Below are 21,323 nucleotides of genomic sequence, written 5' to 3'. Positions count from 1 at the left end.
TGTTTTAAGTCAGCTTCACCCACCCCGAGTTCCGCAGCTCTGTAGGGATACTGGGTCTATGGTTCGAGTGCCCAGTTGGTGTCGCTTTGGGGGAAGTGGCTAGGGGGAAGAGAGAAGGAGGAAGGGGGCAGCACCTCCCCCTTCGCGACGGCGCGCTAGGCTCCGCCCCTCAAGCATAGGTAGCAGGTCCAGCCTCTCCACCCGTCCCGCCCTTGCGTTTTCATATGTAAGTGGTCTCTCGGCTCCGCGGTTGCAGCCTGCACCGCCTCTCCCACTCCTCGCGCGCGCAGCGCGCCCCACCTCCTCCGTTACGAAAGCGCGCTTCTGGCCCCACTAGCTCCCGACTCTAATCCCCCAACCCTCCGCGCCTCCGGCCCCGCCCCTCCCAGGGGCCGCGTACGCATGTGCGCCGCAGTGGCTCGGCCGGCTGCGGGGCGGGACTTGCGCGAAGGCCCACCCACTGGCGCTGCCGGCTCCGCCCCGACTCGTACGGGCGCGCAGGCGCCGCCCGCCCCGCTGGTCTGATTAGCATAGGACCCCGGGCCCCGCCCCCTGCTTTGCATGCGCACGGCCGGCCCCGCCCCCGCTGTCAGCTGGAGGAAGCGGAGTAGGAAGCGGCCGCGATGTCCTTTTGTGTCCTACAAGCAGCCGGCGGCGCCGCCGAGTGAGGGGACGCGGCGCGGTGGGGCGGCACGGCCCGAGGAGGCGGCGGAGGAGGGGCCGCCCGCGGCCCCCGGCTCACCCCGGCACTCCGGGCCGCTCGGCCCCCATGCCTGCCCGAACGCCCTGTCGGAGCCCCAGGTCCGGGGGCGGAGGGGAGCGCTGCCGCGGGGGTGGGCGGGCGGGGCGCGGGGGCCATGTGCGAACGCGGCAGGGAGGCGGGCGGGGCGGGCTGCAGGCGGGGTCCAGCTCTGGGGCCAGTCCGGCCATGGTTGGGACCCAGTCGACTGTCGGACTGGTCAGGGTTCGAGCGGGATCCGGCGTCTGAGTCCTGGTGGGCCGGCCTGGGGCAGGATCTGGCTCTGGCTACGGGTCCTGACCCGGGTCAGGGTTGGGCCTCCGATCCGGCCCGCCCCGGGGCAGGGTTCAATCCCCCACTTGCCGAAGTCCCTGGGGCTGGCCCGGGTGGAAGACGGGGAGGGCTCTGTGTCGGGGAAGGGGCTCTGAAGACCACGTGGGGGCGCTCGAAGGGGCCTGGGGCCACCCTCCTCTCTGGGTCAAAGGTCATCGCACCGGCAGGGGAGAACTTCCTCCTCCTTGGCTCTCCCCACTTACTTCCTGATAACCTGGTAGAGGTCTCCCGCCGGCGGGGTGGGGAGGCATAGCAACTTTAGGCAACTTCCCAAAGGTGTGCGCAGGTTGGGGGGGTGAGTGGTACGCGGCGCCCCGGGAGGTGGCGGCCTCTGCGACAGCGGGAGTATAAGAGTGGACCTGCAGGCCGGTCTCGAGGAGGTGGAGCGGCACCCGCCGTGTGCCTGGAATCGGCATGCTGGGGCAGGAGGGCAGCCGCGTGTCAGGTGTGAAAAGCTCTGGAGGTGTTTTCATGAGTCCGTGCCTGTGCTTGTGGATGTGGGTACCTAGTGAGAGTGTGTGTGATCATGAGCCTTGATTGAGTTCGCAGATGGGGTGTGCGCTCCAGGAGAAGTATGTGAGCACAGGTGTGAGCAGGAGTGAGCACGGGTTTGGGAAGGCCGGTGCGAATGTGAAAACCCCCAGCAGAGAGCGAGCCTGCGTGGGCTTGTGGGGCCCCTGAGCACCTCGGTGAGTGGAGTGTGTGAACTCGGTGTGAGCACGTCCACTGGCCTTGGGTCTGGGCTTCAGTGCACGCTCTCCAATGCAGAATATCCACATGAGGGCAGGGTCTCAGAGGTCCCCCCAACATCTGGAGAAAACTGGGAAGTATCCTGCCCCTGTCTAGGGATTCCAGGTGGGGTTGAAGGTTGCCTGGGGGCTACGGTTACCCTGCTCCCTGGACTGGGTGGGAGTAGGGCCTTTCTAAGCCTCCCCCAGGTTCCCAAGGGAGAGACCAGCTGTCAGTTACTGGCCCTGAAGACTCTGTTTCCATGGCAACAGCTGGGAGGGGGACAGTGTTACTGGGCAGTCCTTCCTTGGACTCTGCCCCCATTCCTCCCCCCTCGCTGGGCCTGGAAGCCTGGCCCTAGGCCCGAGGTTGGGCAACCCGTGTGGCAGGGTGTCTCCCATCCCCCATCCCAGTGCCTCCCTACGAACCCACGGGTCTCTCCCTGCAGGTGACCAGCACCATGTCCAGCCAGGTGGTGGGCATTGAGCCTCTCTACATCAAGGCAGAGCCGGCCAGCCCTGACAGTCCAAAGGGTTCTTCAGAGACGGAGACCGAGCCTCCTGTGGCACTGGCCCCTGGTCCAGCTCCCACCCGCTGCCTCCCAGGCCATAAGGAAGAGGAGGATGGGGAGGGGGCTGGGCCTGGCGAGCAGGGCGGTGGGAAGCTGGTGCTCAGCTCCCTGCCCAAGCGCCTCTGCCTCGTCTGTGGGGACGTGGCCTCTGGCTATCACTATGGTGTGGCATCCTGTGAGGCCTGCAAAGCCTTCTTCAAGAGGACCATCCAGGGTGAGCCCCCAGCCCACTCCCCTGCCCTTTGCCCTGCACCCTCTGGGTGCAATAGGCCCCCAGATGGCTGTGGCACCGCTTGAGGCTGGCAATCTGGTGTTTCCAGGGTCTCTACCTCCCAGAGACACCCTTTCCCTGAGAAGTATGGTAAACGCACTGGGTGTACTGATGCATTGCAGTGGATGTGAGTGAGCTCAGGGTACCACCTGGGTACTCTAGGCCCAGCACCTTCTACAGTGGCTCTGAAAGAGTCCAAGGCAGCCTCTGTTCCTAAGCTTTGTTCTTGCTTCTGGCAGCTTTTGACCTCTCCCCAGCATAGAACATGTCCCCTTTTTCTTAATTTTCCCAAAGCAGCACCAACACAAGGCAGATTTTAAATTTTTTTTTTTTTTTTTTTTTAGACAGAGTCTCACTCTGTTGCTTAGGCTAGAGTGCAGTGGCACGATCTCTGCTCACTGCAACCTCTGCCTCTGGGTTCAAGAGATTCTCCTGCCTCAGCCTCCTGAGTAGCTGGTACTACAGGTGTGCACCACCACGCCCAGCTAATTTTTGTATTTTTTTTTTTTTGAGACACAGTCTTGCTCTGTCACCCAGGCTGGAGTGCAGTGTCGCAATCTCGGCTCACTGCAAGCTCCGCCTCCCGGGTTCACGCCATTCTCCTACCTCAGCCTCCCGAGTAGCTGGGACTACAGGCGCCCACCACCATGCCCGGCTAATTTTTTTTTTTTTTGTATTTGTAGTAGAGATGGGGTTTCACTATGTTAGCCAGGATGGTCTCGATCTCCTGACCTTGTGATCCGCCTGCCTTGGCCTCCCAAAGTGCTGGGATTACAGACGTGAGCCACCGCGCCCGGCCAATTTTTGTATTTTTAGGAGAGACAACGTTTAACTATGTTGGCCAGGCTGGTCTTGAACTCCTGACCTCAAATGATCCACCTACCTTGGCCTCCCAAAACAAGGCAGATTTTTATCAGTGCTTGAGAGGGACTACATCATAGTTTAGCACCCAACTTTAAAAAGACTAACAGGCGAGGCTGGACATGGTTGCTCACACCTATAATCCCAGCACTTTGGGAGGCCAAGGTGGGTGGATCACCTGAGGTCAGGAGATTGAGACCAGCCTGGCCAGCGTGGTGAAACCCCATCTCTACTAAAAATGCAAAAAATTAGCTAGGCATGGTGGCTCCCACCTGTAATCCCAGCTGCTTGAGAGGCTGAGACAGGAGAATTGCTTGAACCCAGGAGGCGGAGGTTGCAGTGAGCCGAGATCACACCACTGCACTCCAGCCTGGGTGACAGAGCGAGATTCCGTCTCGAAAAAAAAAAAAAAGTTGGGCTTGGTGGCTCATGGTCTGTAATCCCAGCACTTCCAGCACTTTGGGAGGCCAAGGCGGGCAGATCACGAGGTCAGGAGTTCGAGACCAGCCTGACCAACATGGTGAAACCCCGTCTCTACTAAAAATACAAAAATTAGCCGGGTGTGGTGGTGAGTGCCTGTAATCCCAGCTACTTGGCAGGCTGAGGCGGGAGAATCGCTTGAACCTGGGAGGCAGAGGTTGCAGTGAGCTGAGATTGTGCCACAGCACTCTAGCCTGGGCAACAGAGTGAGACTCACGTCTCAAAAAAAAAAAAAAAAAAGACAGGCATCTCTGCTCTTAAAAGTCACTAATTTTTTTCTCACTCAGGAAAGCTTATCAGAATTCGGGGGAATGAGCAAGATGCTGACGTAAGCATTGCCTGGGAAGCGCCTATTATTTCCATTATTTCTGCTTTTATGTAACCATTGGTTACTTTGGGGGCCATAATACGTATAATTAAAAAAAAAAAAAAAGGCCAGGCATGGTGGCTCCCACCTTTAATCCCAGCACTTTCAGAGGCTGAGATGGGAGGATAATAAGGTCAGGAGTTTGAGACCAGCCTGGCCAACATGGTGAAACCCTGTCTCTACTAAAAATACAAAAATTAGCCAGGCGTGGTGGTGGGTACCTGTAGTCCCAGCTACTCAGGAGGCTGAGGCAGGATAATCGCTGGAACCCAGGAGGCGGAGGTTGGAGTGAGCCAAGATCGTGTCACTGCACTCCCAGCCTGGGCGACAGGGTTAGAGTCCGTCTCAAAAAAAAAAAAAAGTCTTGAGTGCTTACGTTGTGCTAGGTACTGTGTTCTTTTATGATCTCAGTTAGTCCCCATAGCAACCCTCTAAGGTGTCAGTACTGTTATAAGTGAGACTGAGAGGCATTTGAAACTTTGTTGAAGTCTCACAACTAGGAAATGGCAGAACCAGGATTTGAACTTGGGTCAGTATAGGTCCAGAGCTGAGCTCTTCAATGTTAGACTGCTGCCTCTGCTTATTACTAGTAACACGAAACTCTGGACAGACGCCAAATGACTGATTGTGACATTCCAGCAAGTTTTTTTTTTTTTTTTTTTTTTTTATTTGAGATGGAGTTTTGCTCTTGTCCAGGCTGGAGTGCCTGCGGTCATGGCTCACTGCAACCTCTGCCTCCCGGCTTCAAGCCATTCGCCTGCCTCAGTCTCCGAAGTAGCTGGGATTACAGGCACCTGCCACCATGCCCGGCTAATTTTTGTGTTTTTAGTAGGGATGGGGTTTCACCATGTTGGCCAAGCTGGTCTCAAACTCCTGCCCTCAGGTGATCTGTCCTCCTCACACTCCAAAAGTGCTGGGATTATAGGTGTGAGCCACTGGGCCCAGCCAATCCAGCAAGTTTTAACTTGGCCAAAATTCACTGATCTAAAACTTTGTGCACCCTTCCCGCTCTGAAGACCAGTGAGCCAGCAGGCCAGGGTGCAGATGTCTCCTACCTACCCTGGGGCCCCTCACTGTATGTTGACTCTTGACAAATATTTATTGCGTGCTGGCTGTGAATAGGAATTGTATATTGAGCACTTAGGTGTTATGAACCATGCTAGATGTTTTGCCCACATTATCCCCTTTAATTCGGGGCACTTTTACAGCTGGGAAACTGAGGGTTCAAGGGGTTAGGTATGGGACTTGCCCAAGGTCATAAAGGTATGTGGTAGCCAGAGTCCCTGCTCGGCACAGACCTATGCTTTTCTGTCCTGGCCAGTGTTCCAGGCCTTGGGGACACAGTTGGGGCTGAAGCAGGGCTGTTTCTGCCCTCAGGCACTTTTCCTCCTGGCAGAGGGGAGAGCTGGGCAACAGTGAGTGGCACAGACTTGTCTTATTACAGCTGTGGTATGTGCAGGAAGGGGAGGTGCTGGTTCTGAGGCTCCAGAGGGCTTGTCTTTTTTTTTTTTTTTTCTGAGACGAAGTCTCGCTCTGTCACCCAGGCTGGAGTCCAGTGGCGTGATCTTGGCTCACTGCAAGCTCCGCCCCCCAGGTTCACGCCATTCTCCTGACTCACAATCCCGGAGTAGCTGGGACTACAGGCGCCCACCACCACACCTGGCTAATTTTTGTGTATTTTTAGTAGAGACGGGGTTTCACCATGTTAGCCAGGATGGTCTCAATCTCCTGACCTCGTGATCCACCCACCTCGGCCTCCCAAAGTGCTGGGATTACAGGCGTGAGCCACCGCCTCCGGCCTCTTTTTTTTTTTTTTTTAGACGGAGTCTCGCTCTGTTGCCCAGGCTGGAGTGCAGTGGTGCGATCTCAGCTCACTGCAACCTCTGCCTCCCAGGTTCAAGCGATTCTTCTGCCTCAGCCTCCCAAGTAGCTGGGACTACAAGCACACGCCACCACGCCCAGCTAATTTTTGTACTTTTAGTAGACACGTTGGTCAGGCTGGTCTCGAACTCCTGACTTTGTGATCTGCCTGACTTGGCCTCCCCAAGTGCTGGGATTATAAGCGTAAGCCGCTGCGCCCGGCCTTTTTTTTGAGACAGAGTTTCGCTCTGGTTGCCCAGGCTGGAGTGCAATGGCATGATCTCAGCTCACTGCGCCCTCCACCTCCCAGGTTCAAGCAATTCTCCTGCCTCAGCCTCCCGAGTAACTGGGATTACAGACATGCACCACCATGCCCAGCTAGTTTTTTTTTCTGAGATGGAGTCTCGCTGTGTCACCCAGGCTGGAGTGCAGTGGCATGATCTTGGCTCACTGCAACCTCTGCCTCCCAGATTCAAGCGATTCTCCTGCCTCAGCCTCTTGAGTAGCTGGGATTACAGGCGCCCACTACCATGCCAGGCTAATTTTTGTAGAGACGGGGTTTTACCATGTTGGCCAGGCTGGTCTCGAACTCCTGACCTCAGGTGATCCGACTGCCTTGGCCTCCCAAAGTGCTGGGATTACAGGTGTGAGCCACTGCGCCCGGCCATGGTGTCTTGAGCTGAGCGTAGAAGCCCAAGTAGGGGGTAGGAGAAAACGCACTGCGAGGAGAAATGTGCTGCTGGCCTGCTGTCTAGCTGTGTCATTTGGTCCTTGTGAGGCCCTGTGAGGCCGGGAGGGCCGCCAGCACCACGTTACTAGTGCTGAGGACCTCCAAAGTGACAGTGAGCAGAGGGAGGTGAGGGAGCCTGTGTGAACTTCAGGACCAGAGCTCCAGGCAGGGCCTGTTGGAGGAACATGGAGGAGGCGAGAGCAAGGAGCAGAGGTCAAAAGGTGGCAAGGAGCAGGGGCATAGGCCTGGGAGGACGTGGGTTTGCTTTGGCTTGGACTCAGAGAAGGGAAATCCCTGGAGGGTTTTGAGAAGAGGAGGTACAGGATGTGATGGAGGCTTAATAGAACCCTCTTGGCTGCTGTGTTGAGAATAGACTGGAGCAAGCAGGGACAGAGCAGGAGGCCAGCGAGGGGTGGGGTGATGGTGACTATCGGGTCAAAGGTGGAAGTAGTTGCCAGGAGCAGGAGGTGGATTGTGGACCTCGGGGGAGGTAAAGCCCACCAGAATGTGTCGGTGGCTTGGATGTGGGGTGTGAGAGGAACCAGAGATTCTGCCCAGGTTTCTTTTTGGGCAAGTGAACACGTGGAGTCCACGTAGGCTGTGTTCGGTCCGAGGTGCCTTCTAGACATGCAGGATGTCGAGGAGGCAGCTGGAGAGATGGGTCTGGAGCTCACAGCAGGTCCAGGCTAGAGATAGAAACATGAGAGCCCCACAGCTGGAGAAGATCGCCATAGGATTGGAGATGAACTCCAAGGACAACCCTGGCAGTCTGGATGGAAGAGCTTGGGAAGATGCACAGAAACCACAAAGTGGCTGGTGCGGTGGGAGGAAAACCACAGTGCATGGTGTCCTAGAAGCAAAAGAAGAAAGTGTTTAAGTGTTTCTAGGAGCAGGAAGTGATCAACGGCCTTAGATCCTTCTTTTAGGCCAAGTAACATGAGGACTGAGAATTGACAACTGGATTTAGCAACGCAGAGGTCTTTGTGGCCTTTGTGGCCTCATCAGCAGATGAGGGCTGTGGGCCAGAGATGAGGCTTGGGGCTGAGATGCAGCTCCTCTGCCTGTTCCAGCTCCTCCCTCATCCAGGCAGGGTCCCCCCGCCCAGCAACCACTCCCCTCCCTGCCCGCTCATGGCTGCCTGCTCTCCCTTTCCTCCCCGTACCCCCAGACCTGTGTTTGCCCGGGGAGAGTCAGGGTTCTCCTGTCAGCTGGGTCCCCTCCCGACCCTGGGAGGCTGCCTCTGGAGCCCTGCCTCTTCTTGGCAGGGAGCATCGAGTACAGCTGTCCGGCCTCCAACGAGTGTGAGATCACCAAGCGGAGACGCAAGGCCTGCCAGGCCTGCCGCTTCACCAAGTGCCTGCGGGTGGGCATGCTCAAGGAGGGTGAGCGCTGGGCAGGGGCTGGGCGAGGGCTGGGGGAGTGGGGGGGCCCGGGCCGGATGGGCGCGAGGCCTGGGAGTTCTGGTGAGTGGACTGGGGGAGGACAACTCTGGAGAGCAAGCCCCACCCCGCCCACAGCACCGCAGTCACAGTCCTATCTGTCCTACAATTCAAGGAGTGCGCCTGGACCGCGTCCGGGGTGGGCGGCAGAAGTACAAGCGGCGACCAGAGGTGGACCCACTGCCCTTCCCGGGCCCCTTCCCTGCTGGGCCCCTGGCAGTCTCTGGCGGCCCCCGGAAGACAGGTGAGAGCACTGTGGGTCCCTGGGGCTAGGACACGGGAGGCCTATGTGTGGCATCATAGTTAACCTTTGGCACTGGGACCTGTATTTCCCCTTCGTCTCTTCACTCACTTCCCCAAGACATGTGAAAATGCCTTTCCCTGCATTGGGAAAAGTAGTAGGACGGGGAACAGGGACGATTTTCCAACACTCACAGCCTGTCCACAAACACACGGGCTTTCCCTGGGAGACAGCGCTCTTCCCGGAGGGAAGTCGCTGGCCAGCTGCTACTGAGGAAGGCCACAGGGGGAGCGACTCTGGGAAGATGCTTGACCCCTTGAGGCTTGACTCTTGTCCTCTAATTGTCACCGCAGCCCCAGTGAATGCACTGGTGTCTCATCTGCTGGTGGTTGAGCCTGAGAAGCTCTATGCCATGCCCGACCCCGCGGGCCCTGATGGGCACCTCCCAGCCGTGGCTACCCTCTGTGACCTCTTTGACCGAGAGATTGTGGTCACCATCAGCTGGGCCAAGAGCATCCCAGGTAAAGGGCCCAGGTGACCTGGGGCTGCCCTGAACAGGCCCGGCTCTGGTGTGCTTGCTCAGCCAGGCCCGCTCCCCACTGCCCCCTAGGTTTCTCATCGCTGTCGCTGTCTGACCAGATGTCAGTACTGCAGAGCGTGTGGATGGAGGTGCTGGTGCTGGGTGTGGCCCAGCGCTCACTGCCACTGCAGGATGAGCTGGCCTTTGCTGAGGACTTAGTCCTGGATGAAGAGGGGGCACGGGCAGCTGGCCTGGGGGAACTGGGGGCTGCCCTGCTGCAACTGGTGCGGCGGCTGCAGGCCCTGCGGCTGGAGCGAGAGGAGTACGTTCTACTGAAGGCCCTGGCCCTTGCCAATTCAGGTGAGTCTGGAGCAGGCACGGACAGGTGTCTCCGTAAGGTCTTCAGGTTTTTAACTCAGTGATGGTGACAGTCCCATTTTGCAGATAAGGAAAACTGAGGCTTAGGGAAGAACAATGATTTGCTCAAACTCAAAAAGCAAGCCAAGCGCAGGCTCCAAACTGCACACAGGATTTTGAGCCCTAGTGCCATGCTAATGCAGAAAGGTCAAGTTTAGTGGGAGGGAAGATGGGGACGGTACAAGGTGGCCACAGTTGAGGGAGAAAAGGTGGGGTCCTGGCCCACGTGCTGGAGCAGTGAGTGGTGCCCCTCAATCAGCCAATCAACAAATCCTCAGGCCGGGCGCGGTGGCTCAAGCCTGTAATCCCAGCACTTTGGGAGGCCGAGACGGGCGGATCACGAGGTCAGGAGATCGAGACCATCCTGGCTAACACAGTGAAACCCCGTCTCTACTAAAAAAATACAAAAAACTAGCCGGACGAGGTGGTGGGCACCTGTAGTCCCAGCTACTCGGGAGGCTGAGGCAGGAGAATGGCGTAAACCCGGGAGGCGGAGCTTGCAGTGAGCTGAGATCCGGCCACTGCACTCCAGCCTGGGCAACAGAGTAAGACTCCGTCTCAAAAAAAAACAAAAAACAAAAAAAAAAACAAATCCTCATTTGGCTCCTCCTTAGACCCCATCCATCAGTGTTCAAGATGCGGGGAGTGCCCTTGCCAGAGATAGCCCAGGCCAATACCATGCTCCTCTCTTCTTGCAGACTCTGTGCACATCGAAGATGCTGAGGCTGTGGAGCAGCTGCGAGAAGCTCTGCATGAGGCCCTGCTGGAGTACGAAGCCGGCCGGGCTGGCCCCGGAGGGGGTGCTGAGCGGCGGAGGGCGGGCAGGCTGCTGCTCACGCTACCGCTCCTCCGCCAGACAGCGGGCAAAGTGCTGGCCCATTTCTATGGGGTGAAGCTGGAAGGCAAGGTGCCCATGCACAAGCTCTTCTTGGAAATGCTCGAGGCCATGATGGACTGAGGCAAGGGGTGGTCCTGGTGGGGGTTCTGGCAGGACCTGCCTAGCATGGGGTCAGCCCCGAGGGCTGGGGCGGAGCTGGGGTCTGGGCAGTGCCACAGCCTGCTGGCAAGGCCAGGGCAATGCCATCAGCCCCTGGGAACAGGCCCCACGCCCTCCCCTCCCCCCTCCTAGGGGGTGTCAGAAGCTGGGAACGTGTGTCCAGACTCTGGGCACAGTGCTGCCCCTTGCAAGCCATAACGTGCCCCCAGAGTGTAGGGGGCCTTGCGGAAGCCATAGGGGGCTGCAGGGGATGTGTGGGAGGCAGAAGCCTATCTCAGGGAGGGAAGGGGATGGAGGCCACAGTCTCCCAGTGGGTGATGCTTTTGCTGCTGCTTAATCCTACCCCCTCTTCAGAGCAGAGTGGGACTTGGAGAGCAAAGGCCCATACCCCTTCGCTCCTCCTCTCATCATTTGCATTGGGCATTAGTGCCCCCCCTTGAAGCAATAACTCCAAGCAGGCTCCAGCCCCTGGACCCCTGGGGTGGCCAGAGCTTCCCCATCAGCTCCCATCCAGCCTCCTCAGGGGGTAGGAGAGCACTGCCTCTATGCCCTGCAGAGCAATAACACTATATTTATTTTTGGGTTTGGCCAGGGAGGCGCAGGGACATGGGGCAAGCCAGGGCCCAGAGCCCTTGGCTGTACAGAGACTCTATTTTAATGTATATTTGCTGCAAAGAGAAACCGCTTTTGGTTTTGAACCTTTAATGAGAAAAAAATATATAATGTCGAGCTCAAGAACACTGTGTGTTTGGTGTCATTGGGTCAAGGGTTGGGGATATACACGGCAGAATTTGGAAACAGGGTATACATCAACAAAAACATTAGTCATAACAAGAAAAACTGGCGCCTGGCACAATCAACTCTCAGTTTCCTCTTCACTCAGCAGCATGTTGGGGATCCCGCGGCTGATGGGGAACATACGTCCAGACTCCGGGCACTGCAGGGTGCCCTCTATCACTTCCACCTGCGGGCGGGGAGGGACAGAGCTGAGCACTGGCAGCCTCAGTGAGGGAGGCAGGTGGCCCAGGAAGCAAGTGATGGGCCGCTTCTCACCTCCAGCAGCAGATGGTGCATAGTCCTCAGAAACTCTTCATTCTCCTCATATCCCTCAACAGGCCCTTTAGGCACCTGGATCAGGCGCAACTGTGGGCAAGAGGCGAAATTATCTCCGGGCATCCCGAACTCCCGCCTCAGCCCGGCTGAGGTGTGCCCGCCCCGCACTCCCCGGGATATGCTCGGGCGGGGTAAGGATCCTCACATTATCGGCCGCTTCCAGGAACGCCGCCCACTCCACCTTAGGTATCATACGCGCCACGAAGTTGGGGTTGAACTCCACAGGGCAGATACGGACCTCAGTGGCCTGGCAGGGCGGAGGAGTTTAGGCAAGCACTGGACCCCGGCCCACCATCCCACCCGAAAAGGGAAGCCCGCCGTGGTACCTGGAGGCGCAGGGGGAAGCCACGGGACCCCACCCCCCGCACATGCGAGCTCAGCAGATTGTGGGTGAGCAGTTTCATATCGCCGAACAGGCTCTCGTCAGGCCGGAACCGGAAAGAGGGCGTCCTCTGCTTCGTCACTTCCGGGGATGCTCCACTCGATGCTATTGGATGGCCAGGAGAACCGGAAGTGGCGAACTTACTGGAAATTCTCGTGCTTGCGGGAGCTGAGCTAGGTAGGTGAAAGACCTGTCGGGTCACGCGCCACTACCGGAAGCGTCTCAGCAGGAGGTTCCTACAGCGCACGCCCAGCTTTTTTTTTTTTTGCACAAATCCGTCGTATCATGCAAATCATATGCAAAATAGCTGCAATGCAGGGGCTCTCGTTGAATGCAAAATAAACATGTTTTACTCCTACACAGGCGCCTAACACCGTCGTCTTCTGTACCCCGCTTTCGGCTAAGGGGCAGAAATACTGCCCTATCTGTAAATTAGACCCGTGGAAGCCGAGCGGCACCTCATTCTTATATGCAAATTAGCTGCCCCACTGCCGAAAGCTCTGCCCAATTTGTAATTGCGTCTGCTGTCCAGCCAGCCCCCGAGGCAAATGAGGCGAGGGTCCCGGAAGCTCTGTTACACGCGTGGCCGCTCGCGCCTGCGCAGTGGAGGCGGCCCAGGCCCGCCTTCCGCAGGGTGTCGCAGCAGTGCCTCCAGCCGTGCCCCGCCTGCTGCGGTGGCCCCAGCTAGGGGGCGGAGTGAAAGTGGTCTTAGGGCGGGTATGGGACTAGCCGGCGTGTGCGTCCTGAGACGCTCAGCGGGCTATATACTCGGTGGGGCCGCCGGTCAGTCTGTGGCAGCGACAGCAGCAGCAAGACGGCGAAGTGAAGGAGGGTGGGCGTCTGGCGGGGTCCGCAGTTTCAGCAGAGCCGCTGCAGCCATGGCCCCGATCAAGGTGACCGCTGGCCCGGCCGGGCCTGACATCCCCCACTACCCCCATGCCAACCCCCGTCGCGCTGGTCTGGGAATATCGCCTTATTTCCTGCCTGCCAGACCCCTCCCCGCCGGCCGCCCCGCTCATCCCTTCAGAAGGCCCTCGTGGCTGCCCACCATTCTCGCCAGTCGTGGGGACCTCACCTCCCGGGGCAGTTCCGAGGCATTGTTTTTTTTTTTTTTTTTTTTTTTTGAGATGGAGTCCCTCTGTGTCGCCCAGGCTGGAGTGCAGTGTCGCAATCTCTGCTTACTGCAATCTCCGCCTCCCGGGTTGAAGCGATTCTACTGCCTCAGCCTCCTGAGTAGGTGGGACTACAGGTGGGAGCCACCACGGCCGGCTACTGTATTTTTAGTAGAGACGGACGGGGTTTCACCCTGTTGTTCAGACTGGTCTGGAACTCCTGACCTCAGGTGAACCGCCCGCCTCGGCCTCCCGAAGTGCTAGGATTACAGGTGTGAGCCACCGCTCCTGGCCTGATTTCCCGTATCTTCTGAAACAGCTGTCCCTTAGTGCCCCCGCCGGGGCTTCCCCCATCCCGCTCCGCCCTCCCCTCCTCCCATGGCAAATTCCCACCTTTTTGCTCGTCTTTCACTCACCTCCTGGAACCGTCCCCGGGGTCTTGGACCTTCCCCCTTCTCCTCCCAAACCCTGTGAGACCCCATTCCCTTTCTACTTCATCCTGCTGCCAACCTTTGGGCTCCTCAGAGACTCCACCACCTCAGACTCTCTCTCTCTACCCACTCTGGCCCCATGAAGCCCTCACATACTCCAGGGGCGGATCCTTCCCCCTTCAAAAGATTCCTTCTTTTGTTGTACCCCTCCTGGGTGTAGGGGCCTGGACAGACTCCCCCAGTGTTCCACCTGCCGCTGCCCTCCCTCTTTCTCCTCTTGAGGGTGGGACCCTCAGACCTGGCCAAGATCCTCTCCCTCCATGTTGTCAGGGACTCCTCCTCACCTCCAAATACAGCCCTCTAGCCCCTGCCCATTTTATTCCACTCCTTTCCTGTAACAGACAGCATGTTATGTAACCCTTTGTGACACTAGGGGAAGCCTTCCCTCCCTTTCTCTGTTGTCACCAATGGCCCCTTAAAAGGAGCAGGGCCATCTTGAAACCTAGAGGATATGGGGTAACCCGGTGTGAGCGGGCAGGGAGGGCCCTTGGAAACTCTGACAGGGCTGGAGCATCCTGCTGGGTTTCAGCCCCGGCTCCTGAAGGCCCGGCTGCCAGGCGCTCTGTTCACCTTCCTGCCTATGGTTTGCCCCGCTCCCTCACCCCCCTTACCTTGGAGTCCTTCCCTCTAGGTGGGAGATGCCATCCCTGCAGTGGAGGTGTTTGAAGGGGAGCCAGGGAACAAGGTGAACCTGGCAGAGCTGTTCAAGGGCAAGAAGGGTGTGCTGTTTGGAGTTCCCGGGGCCTTCACGCCTGGATGTTCCAAGGTGAGGCCCTTCCCCTTCTGAAGATCAGGACCTGGGATCTCTTGTGTTGTTCTTAAGTCCTCCACATAGTCCTGACAGGACTCCTAAAAAGCATTTCAGTGCCATCAGAAAACAAGTAGAGCTGGACGCGGTGGCTCACGCCTGTAATCCCAGCACTTTGGGAGACCAAGCTGGTGGGTCACGAGGTTGGGAGTTCAAAAGCAGCCTGGCAAGATGATGAAACCCTGTCTCTACTAAAAATACAAAAAAATCAGCCAGGCGTGGTGGCGAGTGCCTGTAATCCCAGCTACTGGGGAGGCTGAGGCAGAGAATTGCTTGAACCCAGGAGGCGGAGGTTGCAGTGAGTGGAGATCGTGCTACTGCACTCCAGCCTGGGCGAAACAGTGAGACTACGTCTCAAAAAAAAAATAGAGACTGCAAAAAGGGAACAGTACCAGGAATGTTGAAGAAAAACATATTGCAATTAAATCCAACACCCCTGTTGGTCCTGCTAAATGACAGGCACTTTGGAAGGTGCTTGGAACTCAGATAACTAAGACATAGTTCTGCCCATGGAAAGTTCACGTCTGGACCATAAGGCATTAGGTTTCATTCTGAGCTTCCTAGTGGCCAAGGCAAAAAGGAAATAGAGTGGTTTAGACAGCTCTCATTGTCTGATCAAAGGTGTTGAGGCAGAGCAGTGAGGAGGGCCTGGAGATGAAGGGTGGGCTAGGGGGCAGATGCAGTTATCACTTTGCCAACCCTTTGTTCCCCTTCCCCAGACCCACCTACCAGGGTTTGTGGAGCAGGCTGAGGCTCTGAAGGCCAAGGGAGTCCAGGTGTTGGCCTGTCTGAGTGTTAATGATGCCTTTGTGACTGGCGAGTGGGGCCGAGCCCACAAGGCGGAAGGCAAGGTGAGGTGTGGGGCCTGCAGGGAGTCAGGGCCAGGTAGGATATTCTTCTTGTGACCTTTCCTTTCTCTGCAGGTTCGGCTCCTGGCTGATCCCACTGGGGCCTTTGGGAAGGTGAGTGTTCCCCTGACCACCACAGGAACATGGTCGTGTGGGGAGCAGTGGGGGCCCTTGGCCTCTTCAGGGATTTCTGATACTTTTCTCTGTCTCTTCTTAGGAGACAGACTTATTACTAGATGATTCCTTAGTGTCCATCTTTGGGAATCGACGTCTCAAGAGGTAAAAGTGGAGAGTCCTCTGTGGGGGAGAGTCCCCTGTGGGGAGAGTCCCCTGTGGAGAGAGTCCTCTGTGGGGAGAGTCCTCTGTGTGGAGAGTCCCCTGTGGGGGAGAGTCCCCTGTGGGGGAGAGTCCCCTGTGGGGGAGAGTCCCCTGTGGGGGAGAGTCCCCTGTGGGGAGAGTCCTCTGTGGAGAGAGTCCTCTGTGGGGGAGAGTCCTCTGTGGGGGAGAGTCCTCTGTGGGGGAGAGTCCTCTGTGGAGAGAGTCCTCTGTGGGGAGAGTCCTCTGTGTGGGGAGAGTCCTCTGTGTGGAGAGAGTCCTCTGTGGGGACAGTCCTCTGTGGGGACAGTCCTCTGTGGGGAGAGTCCTCTGTGTGGGAGAGTCCTCTGTGGGGAGAGTCCTCTGTGTGGGGGAGAGTCCTCTGTGGAGAGAGTCCTCTGTGTGGGGAGAGTCCTCTGTGGGGAGAGTCCCCTGTGGGGAGAGTCCCCTGTGTGGAGAGAGTCCTCTGTGTGGAGAGAGTCCTCTGTGGAGAGAGTCCCCTGTGGAGAGAGTCCTCTGTGGGGAGAGTCCTCTGTGGGGAGAGTCCTCTGTGTGGAGAGAGTCCTCTGTGTGGGGAGAGTCCTCTGTGTGGGGAGAGTCCTCTGTGTGGAGAGAGTCCTCTGTGTGGAGAGTCCTGTGTGGAGAGAGTCCTCTGTGTGGAGAGAGTCCTCTGTGTGGAGAGAGTCCTCTGTGTGGAGAGTCCTCTGTGTGGAGAGTCCTCTGTGTGGAGAGAGTCCTCTGTGTGGAGAGTCCTCTGTGTGGAGAGTCCTCTGTGTGGAGAGAGTCCTCTGTGTGGAGAGTCCTCTGTGTGGAGAGTCCTCTGTGTGGAGAGTCCTCTGTGTGGAGAGAGTCCTCTGTGTGGAGAGAGTCCTCTGTGTGGAGAGAGTCCTCTGTGTGGAGAGTCCCCTGTGGGGAGAGTCCCCTGTGGGGAGAGTCCTCTGTGTGGAGAGAGTCCTCTGTGGGGAGAGTCCCCTGTGGGGAGAGTCCCCTGTGGGGGAGAGTCCCCTGTGGGGGAGAGTCCCCTGTGGGGGAGAGTCCTCTGTGGGGGAGAGTCCTCTGTGGGGGAGAGTCCTCTGTGGGGAGAGTCCTCTGTGGGGGAGAGTCCTCTGTGGGGGAGAGTCCTCTGTGGGGGAGAGTCCTCTGTGTGGGGAGAGTCCTCTGTGTGGGGAGAGTCCTCTGTGGGGAGAGTCCTCTGTGGGGAGAGTCCTCTGTGTGGGGACAGTCCTCTGTGTGGGGACAGTCCTCTGTGTGGGGACAGTCCTCTGTGTGGGGACAGTCCTCTGTGTGGGGACAGTCCTCTGTGTGGAGAGAGTCCTCTGTGGGGGAGAGTCCTCTGTGTGGGGAGAGTCCTCTGTGGAGAGAGTCCTCTGTGTGGAGAGAGTCCTCTGTGTGGGGAGAGTCCTCTGTGGGGAGAGTCCTCTGTGGGGAGAGTCCTCTGTGGGGAGAGTCCTCTGTGTGGGGAGAGTCCTCTGTGGGGAGAGTCCTCTGTGTGGGGAGAGTCCCCTGTGGGGAGAGTCCCCTGTGGGGAGAGTCCTCTGTGGGGAGAGAGTCCTCTGTGTGGGGAGAGTCCTCTGTGTGGGGAGAGTCCTCTGTGTGGGGAGAGTCCTCTGTGTGGGGAGAGTCCTCTGTGTGGGGAGAGTCCTCTGTGTGGGGAGAGTCCTCTGTGTGGGGAGAGTCCTCTGTGTGGGGAGAGTCCTCTGTGGGGAGAGTCCTGTGTGGGGAGAGTCCTCTGTGTGGGGGAGTCCTCTGTGGGGGGAGTCCTCTGTGTGGAGAGAGTCCTCTGTGGGGAGAGTCCTCTGTGGAGAGAGTCCCCTGTGGGGAGAGTCCCCTGTGGGGAGAGTCCCCTGTGGGGAGAGTCCTCTGTGTGGGGAGAGTCCTCTGTGTGGGGAGAGTCCTCTGTGTGGAGAGAGTCCTCTGTGTGGAGAGAGTCCTCTGTGTGGAGAGTCCCCTGTGGGGAGAGTCCCCTGTGGGGAGAGTCCCCTGTGGGGAGAGTCCCCTGTGTGGGGAGAGTCCTCTGTGTGGGGAGAGTCCTCTGTGTGGGGAGAGTCCTCTGTGTGGAGAGTCCTCTGTGGGGAGAGTCCTCTGTGGGGAGAGAGTCCTCTGTGGGGAGAGAGTCCTCTGTGGGGAGAGAGTCCTCTGTGGGGAGAGTCCTCTGTGGGGGAGAGTCCTCTGTGGGGGAGAGTCCTCTGTGGGGGAGAGTCCTCTGTGTGGAGAGAGTCCTCTGTGTGGAGAGAGTCCTCTGTGTGGAGAGAGTCCTCTGTGGGGAGAGTCCTCTGTGGGGAGAGTCCCCTGTGGGGAGAGTCCCCTGTGGGGAGAGTCCTCTGTGTGGGGAGAGTCCTCTGTGTGGAGAGAGTCCTCTGTGTGGAGAGAGTCCTCTGTGTGGAGAGAGTCCTCTGTGGGGAGAGTCCTCTGTGGGGAGAGTCCTCTGTGTGGAGAGAGTCCTCTGTGTGGAGAGTCCTCTGTGTGGAGAGTCCTCTGTGTGGAGAGTCCTCTGTGTGGAGAGTCCCCTGTGTGGAGAGTCCCCTGTGGAGAGAGTCCTCTGTGGGGAGAGAGTCCTCTGTGGGGAGAGAGTCCTCTGTGGGGAGAGAGTCCTCTGTGGGGAGAGAGTCCTCTGTGGAGAGAGAGTCCTCTGTGGAGAGAGAGTCCTCTGTGGAGAGAGAGTCCTCTGTGGGGAGAGAGTCCTCTGTGGAGAGTCCTCTGTGGGGAGAGTCCCCTGTGGGGGAGAGTCCCCTGTGGGGGAGAGTCCCCTGTGGGGGAGAGTCCCCTGTGGGGGAGAGTCCTCTGTGGGGGAGAGTCCTCTGTGTGGGGAGAGTCCTCTGTGTGGAGAGAGTCCTCTGTGGGGACAGTCCTCTGTGGGGAGAGTCCTCTGTGTGGGGACAGTCCTCTGTGGGGAGAGTCCTCTGTGTGGGGAGAGTCCTCTGTGGAGAGAGTCCTCTGTGTGGGGGAGAGTCCTCTGTGTGGGGACAGTCCTCTGTGGGGAGAGTCCTCTGTGTGGGGAGAGTCCTCTGTGGAGAGAGTCCTCTGTGTGGGGAGAGTCCTCTGTGTGGAGAGAGTCCTCTGTGGGGACAGTCCTCTGTGGGGAGAGTCCTCTGTGTGGGGGAGTCCTCTGTGGGGAGAGTCCTCTGTGTGGAGAGAGTCCTCTGTGGAGAGAGTCCTCTGTGTGGGGGAGAGTCCTCTGTGTGGGGGAGTCCTCTGTGGGGAGAGTCCTCTGTGTGGAGAGTCCTCTGTGGAGAGAGTCCTCTGTGTGGAGAGTCCCCTGTGGAGAGAGTCCCCTGTGGAGAGAGTCCCCTGTGGGGAGAGTCCTCTGTGGGGAGAGTCCTCTGTGGGGAGAGTCCTCTGTGGGGAGAGTCCTCTGTGGGGAGAGTCCTCTGTGTGGAGAGAGTCCTCTGTGTGGAGAGAGTCCTCTGTGTGGAGAGAGTCCTCTGTGTGGAGAGTCCTCTGTGGAGAGAGTCCTCTGTGTGGAGAGTCCTCTGTGTGGAGAGTCCCCTGTGGGGAGAGTCCCCTGTGGGGAGAGTCCCCTGTGGGGAGAGTACTCTGTGTGGAGAGAGTCCTCTGTGTGGAGAGAGTCCTCTGTGGGGAGAGTCCTCTGTGTGGAGAGAGTCCTCTGTGGGGAGAGTCCTCTGTGTGGAGAGTCCTCTGTGGAGAGAGTCCTCTCTGGGGAGAGTCCTCTGTGGGGGAGAGTCCTCTGTCGGGGAGTCCTCTCTGGAGTTCTCTTCGGCCCCTGGCTCTTCACCGCCTGTCTCTATGCCCAGCCTCCAAGCCCAGGCTGAGGCAGCTGGCTGGGCCCTTCTTTCCGGCAGGTTCTCCATGGTGGTACAGGATGGCATAGTGAAGGCCCTGAATGTGGAACCAGATGGCACAGGCCTCACCTGCAGTCTGGCACCCAACATCATCTCACAGCTCTGAGGCCCTGGGCCAGATCGCTTCCTCCACCTCTCCCTATCTCACCTGTCCAGCCCTGTGCCGGGGCCCTGCAGTTGGAATCTTGGCCAGATTTCTGCAATAAACACTTGCAGTTAGTGTCCATCTCCTTGGTTATGAATGGCTGTTTTGCTGAGTGCCAGGCATTCTGGCATCATCACAGACTGGGTGAGAGTGGTGAGGGTACAGATGGGCTGAAAGGGAGAATGTAGGGGGTCCTGGCTTAATTAAGGGGAAGCTAGGCAGGGCCTAGGTTTTTTTTTTTTTTTTTTTTTTTTTTTTTGAGACGGAGTCTCGCTCTGTCACCCAGGCTGGAGTGCAGTGGCCGGATCTCAGCTCACTGCAAACTCTGCCTCCCGGGTTTAAGCCATTCTCCTGCCTCAGCCTCCTGAGCAGCTGGGACTACAGGCACCCGCCACCTCGCCCGGCTAGTTTTTTGTATATTTAGTAGAGACGGGGTTTCACTGTGTTAGCCAGGATGGTCTCGATCTCCTGACCTCGTGATCCACCCGTCTCGGCCTCCCAAAGTGCTGGGACTACAGGCTTGAGCCACCGCGCCCGGCCTTTTTTTGTTTTTTTTTTGAGACAATTTCACTCTGTCACCCAGGCTGGAGTTCAGTGGCATGATCTCAGCTTACCACAACCTCCGCCTCCCAAGTTCAAGCGATTTTCCTGCCTCAGACTCCTCAGTAGGTGGGATTACAGGTATCTGCCACCACGCCCGACTAAGTTTTTGTATTTTTGGTAGACGTAGGGTTTTACCATGTTGGCCAGGCTGGTCTCGAACTCCTGACCTCAGGTGATCACCCGCCTCCACCTCCCAAAGTTCTGGGATTACAGGTGTGAGCCACGGCACCCGGCCTCGAGGGAGGTGTTACTGAGCACTGAGAAGGAGCCAGCAATCTGAAGAGGAAGGGAAGCAGCGGTCCCCACAGAGGCAGCACAGAGGGCAAGGCCCGGCCTATGCCGCGTGGCGCACAGTGTGGCCTTTGTACCTGCTCTCTGGGTGCTGACTGATGCCATTTTGTCTGGAAATCCCATGGTGGGAACCCTGGCTCCCAGCATTCCTGCCGGGGCTCAGCCCCACCATCCTTTCAAACTTGAACCCCTCCTGGGTGCACCCTCATCCCAGGGAGAGCTCAGGTCACCTTAGGACCGTCTGATGAACAGGGAGAGGGGCTCTGGCACAGCACTTGCTCAGTCCAGGGGGGCTCCCTGGGGGAAAAGACTAGGTGAGCTGTGGAGGGGAGAAGACGCTGGTGAGGTCTGACCAGTGGTGGCTGGGTATGAGGGGCCTTGAGCGGGGATGCCAGCACGGTGTGGGGATGGGGGCCATTGCCATGGCAGGCCCTGCTCCTGGGCCTCTGTCCCTTGGTGCTGGAAAGCCACATGTGTGATGGTGAGGCCCCGCTGCGTGGGATGCTGCCTGCCTGCCCCAGGTGTCCTAACAGCCTTCACAAGAATCAGTGAGGTATGGACTGCTGCTGCCTCTCAGCCACCTATAGGGAGTCCGGATTCCATCACCGTGTGGAGCTGCCCTGCCATGAGCCACATCAGTACCTGGCTCCTGGGCACTTCGTGCTTAGTGGTCCCCAGGGGTCAGCCCCCACTGCTGACTCGGGCAGGCCACACTCGGGAGGTCAGGGAGAAGGTCAAAGCGGGGCCTCAGAGCAAATGACCCTTGAGGTAGTGGGAGTGGCACCTCAAGTGGGAGTCGGAGGGAGCCCCGTCATCCTAGGGGTGAGCCCCATAGCCCTAGGGGTGGAGGGTGGGACAGT

General features: G+C 58.2%; 4 protein-coding genes across 19 annotated transcripts in view; 2 read left to right on the top strand and 2 right to left on the bottom strand.

Annotated features, from left to right (window-relative positions):
- Positions 1 to 21,323, bottom strand: part of BAD (BCL2 associated agonist of cell death) — a 118,582-nt gene that overhangs the window by 36,544 nt on the left and 60,715 nt on the right. The window lies entirely within an intron of this gene.
- ESRRA (estrogen related receptor alpha) lies at positions 595 to 11,290 on the top strand. 5 transcript variants are annotated; one of them, XM_050757226.1, is made up of 8 exons: positions 786 to 801; positions 1,622 to 1,761; positions 2,250 to 2,586; positions 8,207 to 8,323; positions 8,496 to 8,624; positions 8,975 to 9,142; positions 9,232 to 9,501; positions 10,257 to 11,290. In XM_050757226.1, exons 3-8 carry the CDS (start codon positions 2,262 to 2,264, stop codon positions 10,514 to 10,516), a joined length of 1,269 nt encoding a protein of 422 aa, XP_050613183.1. In that variant the 5' UTR covers positions 786 to 801; positions 1,622 to 1,761; positions 2,250 to 2,261; the 3' UTR covers positions 10,517 to 11,290. The 5 variants fall into 5 exon arrangements, with proteins under 5 accessions (XP_050613187.1, XP_050613183.1, XP_050613186.1 ...); XM_050757230.1 differs by lacking the exon at positions 1,622 to 1,761 and having other exon boundaries at positions 595 to 801; XM_050757229.1 differs by lacking the exons at positions 786 to 801; positions 1,622 to 1,761 and adding an exon at positions 946 to 1,348.
- On the top strand, positions 1,348 to 19,650 carry PRDX5 (peroxiredoxin 5). 2 transcript variants are annotated; one of them, XM_050757330.1, is made up of 7 exons: positions 1,348 to 1,371; positions 12,655 to 12,943; positions 14,285 to 14,419; positions 15,181 to 15,312; positions 15,385 to 15,423; positions 15,527 to 15,588; positions 19,425 to 19,650. In XM_050757330.1, exons 2-7 carry the CDS (start codon positions 12,770 to 12,772, stop codon positions 19,528 to 19,530), a joined length of 648 nt encoding a protein of 215 aa, XP_050613287.1. In that variant the 5' UTR covers positions 1,348 to 1,371; positions 12,655 to 12,769; the 3' UTR covers positions 19,531 to 19,650. The 2 variants fall into 2 exon arrangements, with proteins under 2 accessions (XP_050613287.1, XP_050613286.1); XM_050757329.1 differs by lacking the exon at positions 15,181 to 15,312 and having other exon boundaries at positions 1,364 to 1,371.
- The window catches only part of TRMT112 (tRNA methyltransferase activator subunit 11-2), a 347,607-nt gene continuing 337,524 nt past the window's right edge, over positions 11,241 to 21,323 (bottom strand). For 8 of the 11 annotated variants that reach the window (XM_050757363.1, XM_050757358.1, XM_050757359.1 and 5 more), the window contains exons 2-5: positions 11,995 to 12,104; positions 11,814 to 11,915; positions 11,609 to 11,698; positions 11,241 to 11,519 (exon numbers count right to left, since the gene is read on the bottom strand). In XM_050757363.1, the coding sequence (XP_050613320.1) occupies positions 11,412 to 11,519; positions 11,609 to 11,698; positions 11,814 to 11,915; positions 11,995 to 12,072 (378 nt within the window). In that variant the 5' untranslated portion in view covers positions 12,073 to 12,104 and the 3' untranslated portion in view covers positions 11,241 to 11,411. The remainder of the gene's footprint in view (positions 11,520 to 11,608; positions 11,699 to 11,813; positions 11,916 to 11,994; positions 12,105 to 21,323) is intronic. The other 3 variants (XM_050757368.1, XM_050757366.1, XM_050757367.1) reach the window with 1 other exon arrangement.

Source organism: Macaca thibetana, chromosome 14 (genome assembly GCF_024542745.1).
Source record: "Macaca thibetana thibetana isolate TM-01 chromosome 14, ASM2454274v1, whole genome shotgun sequence".
NCBI lineage: Eukaryota > Metazoa > Chordata > Mammalia > Primates > Cercopithecidae > Macaca > Macaca thibetana.
The sequence above is the reverse complement of the archived record's forward strand: the minus strand, read 5'-3'. Positions and strand labels throughout refer to the sequence as shown.

Coding starts and splice junctions, on each gene's coding strand:
- ESRRA (XM_050757230.1), top strand. CDS start 2,262: ATGTCCAGCCAGGTGGTGGGCATTGAGCCTCTCTACATCAAGGCAGAG. Junction 8,625..8,974: donor TGGCGGCCCCCGGAAGACAG/GTGAGAGCACTG, acceptor TTGTCACCGCAG/CCCCAGTGAATGCACTGGTG. Junction 9,143..9,231: donor CTGGGCCAAGAGCATCCCAG/GTAAAGGGCCCA, acceptor ACTGCCCCCTAG/GTTTCTCATCGCTGTCGCTG.
- PRDX5 (XM_050757330.1), top strand. CDS start 12,770: ATGGGACTAGCCGGCGTGTGCGTCCTGAGACGCTCAGCGGGCTATATA. Junction 12,944..14,284: donor CAGCCATGGCCCCGATCAAG/GTGACCGCTGGC, acceptor CCTTCCCTCTAG/GTGGGAGATGCCATCCCTGC. Junction 15,313..15,384: donor CCCACAAGGCGGAAGGCAAG/GTGAGGTGTGGG, acceptor CTTTCTCTGCAG/GTTCGGCTCCTGGCTGATCC.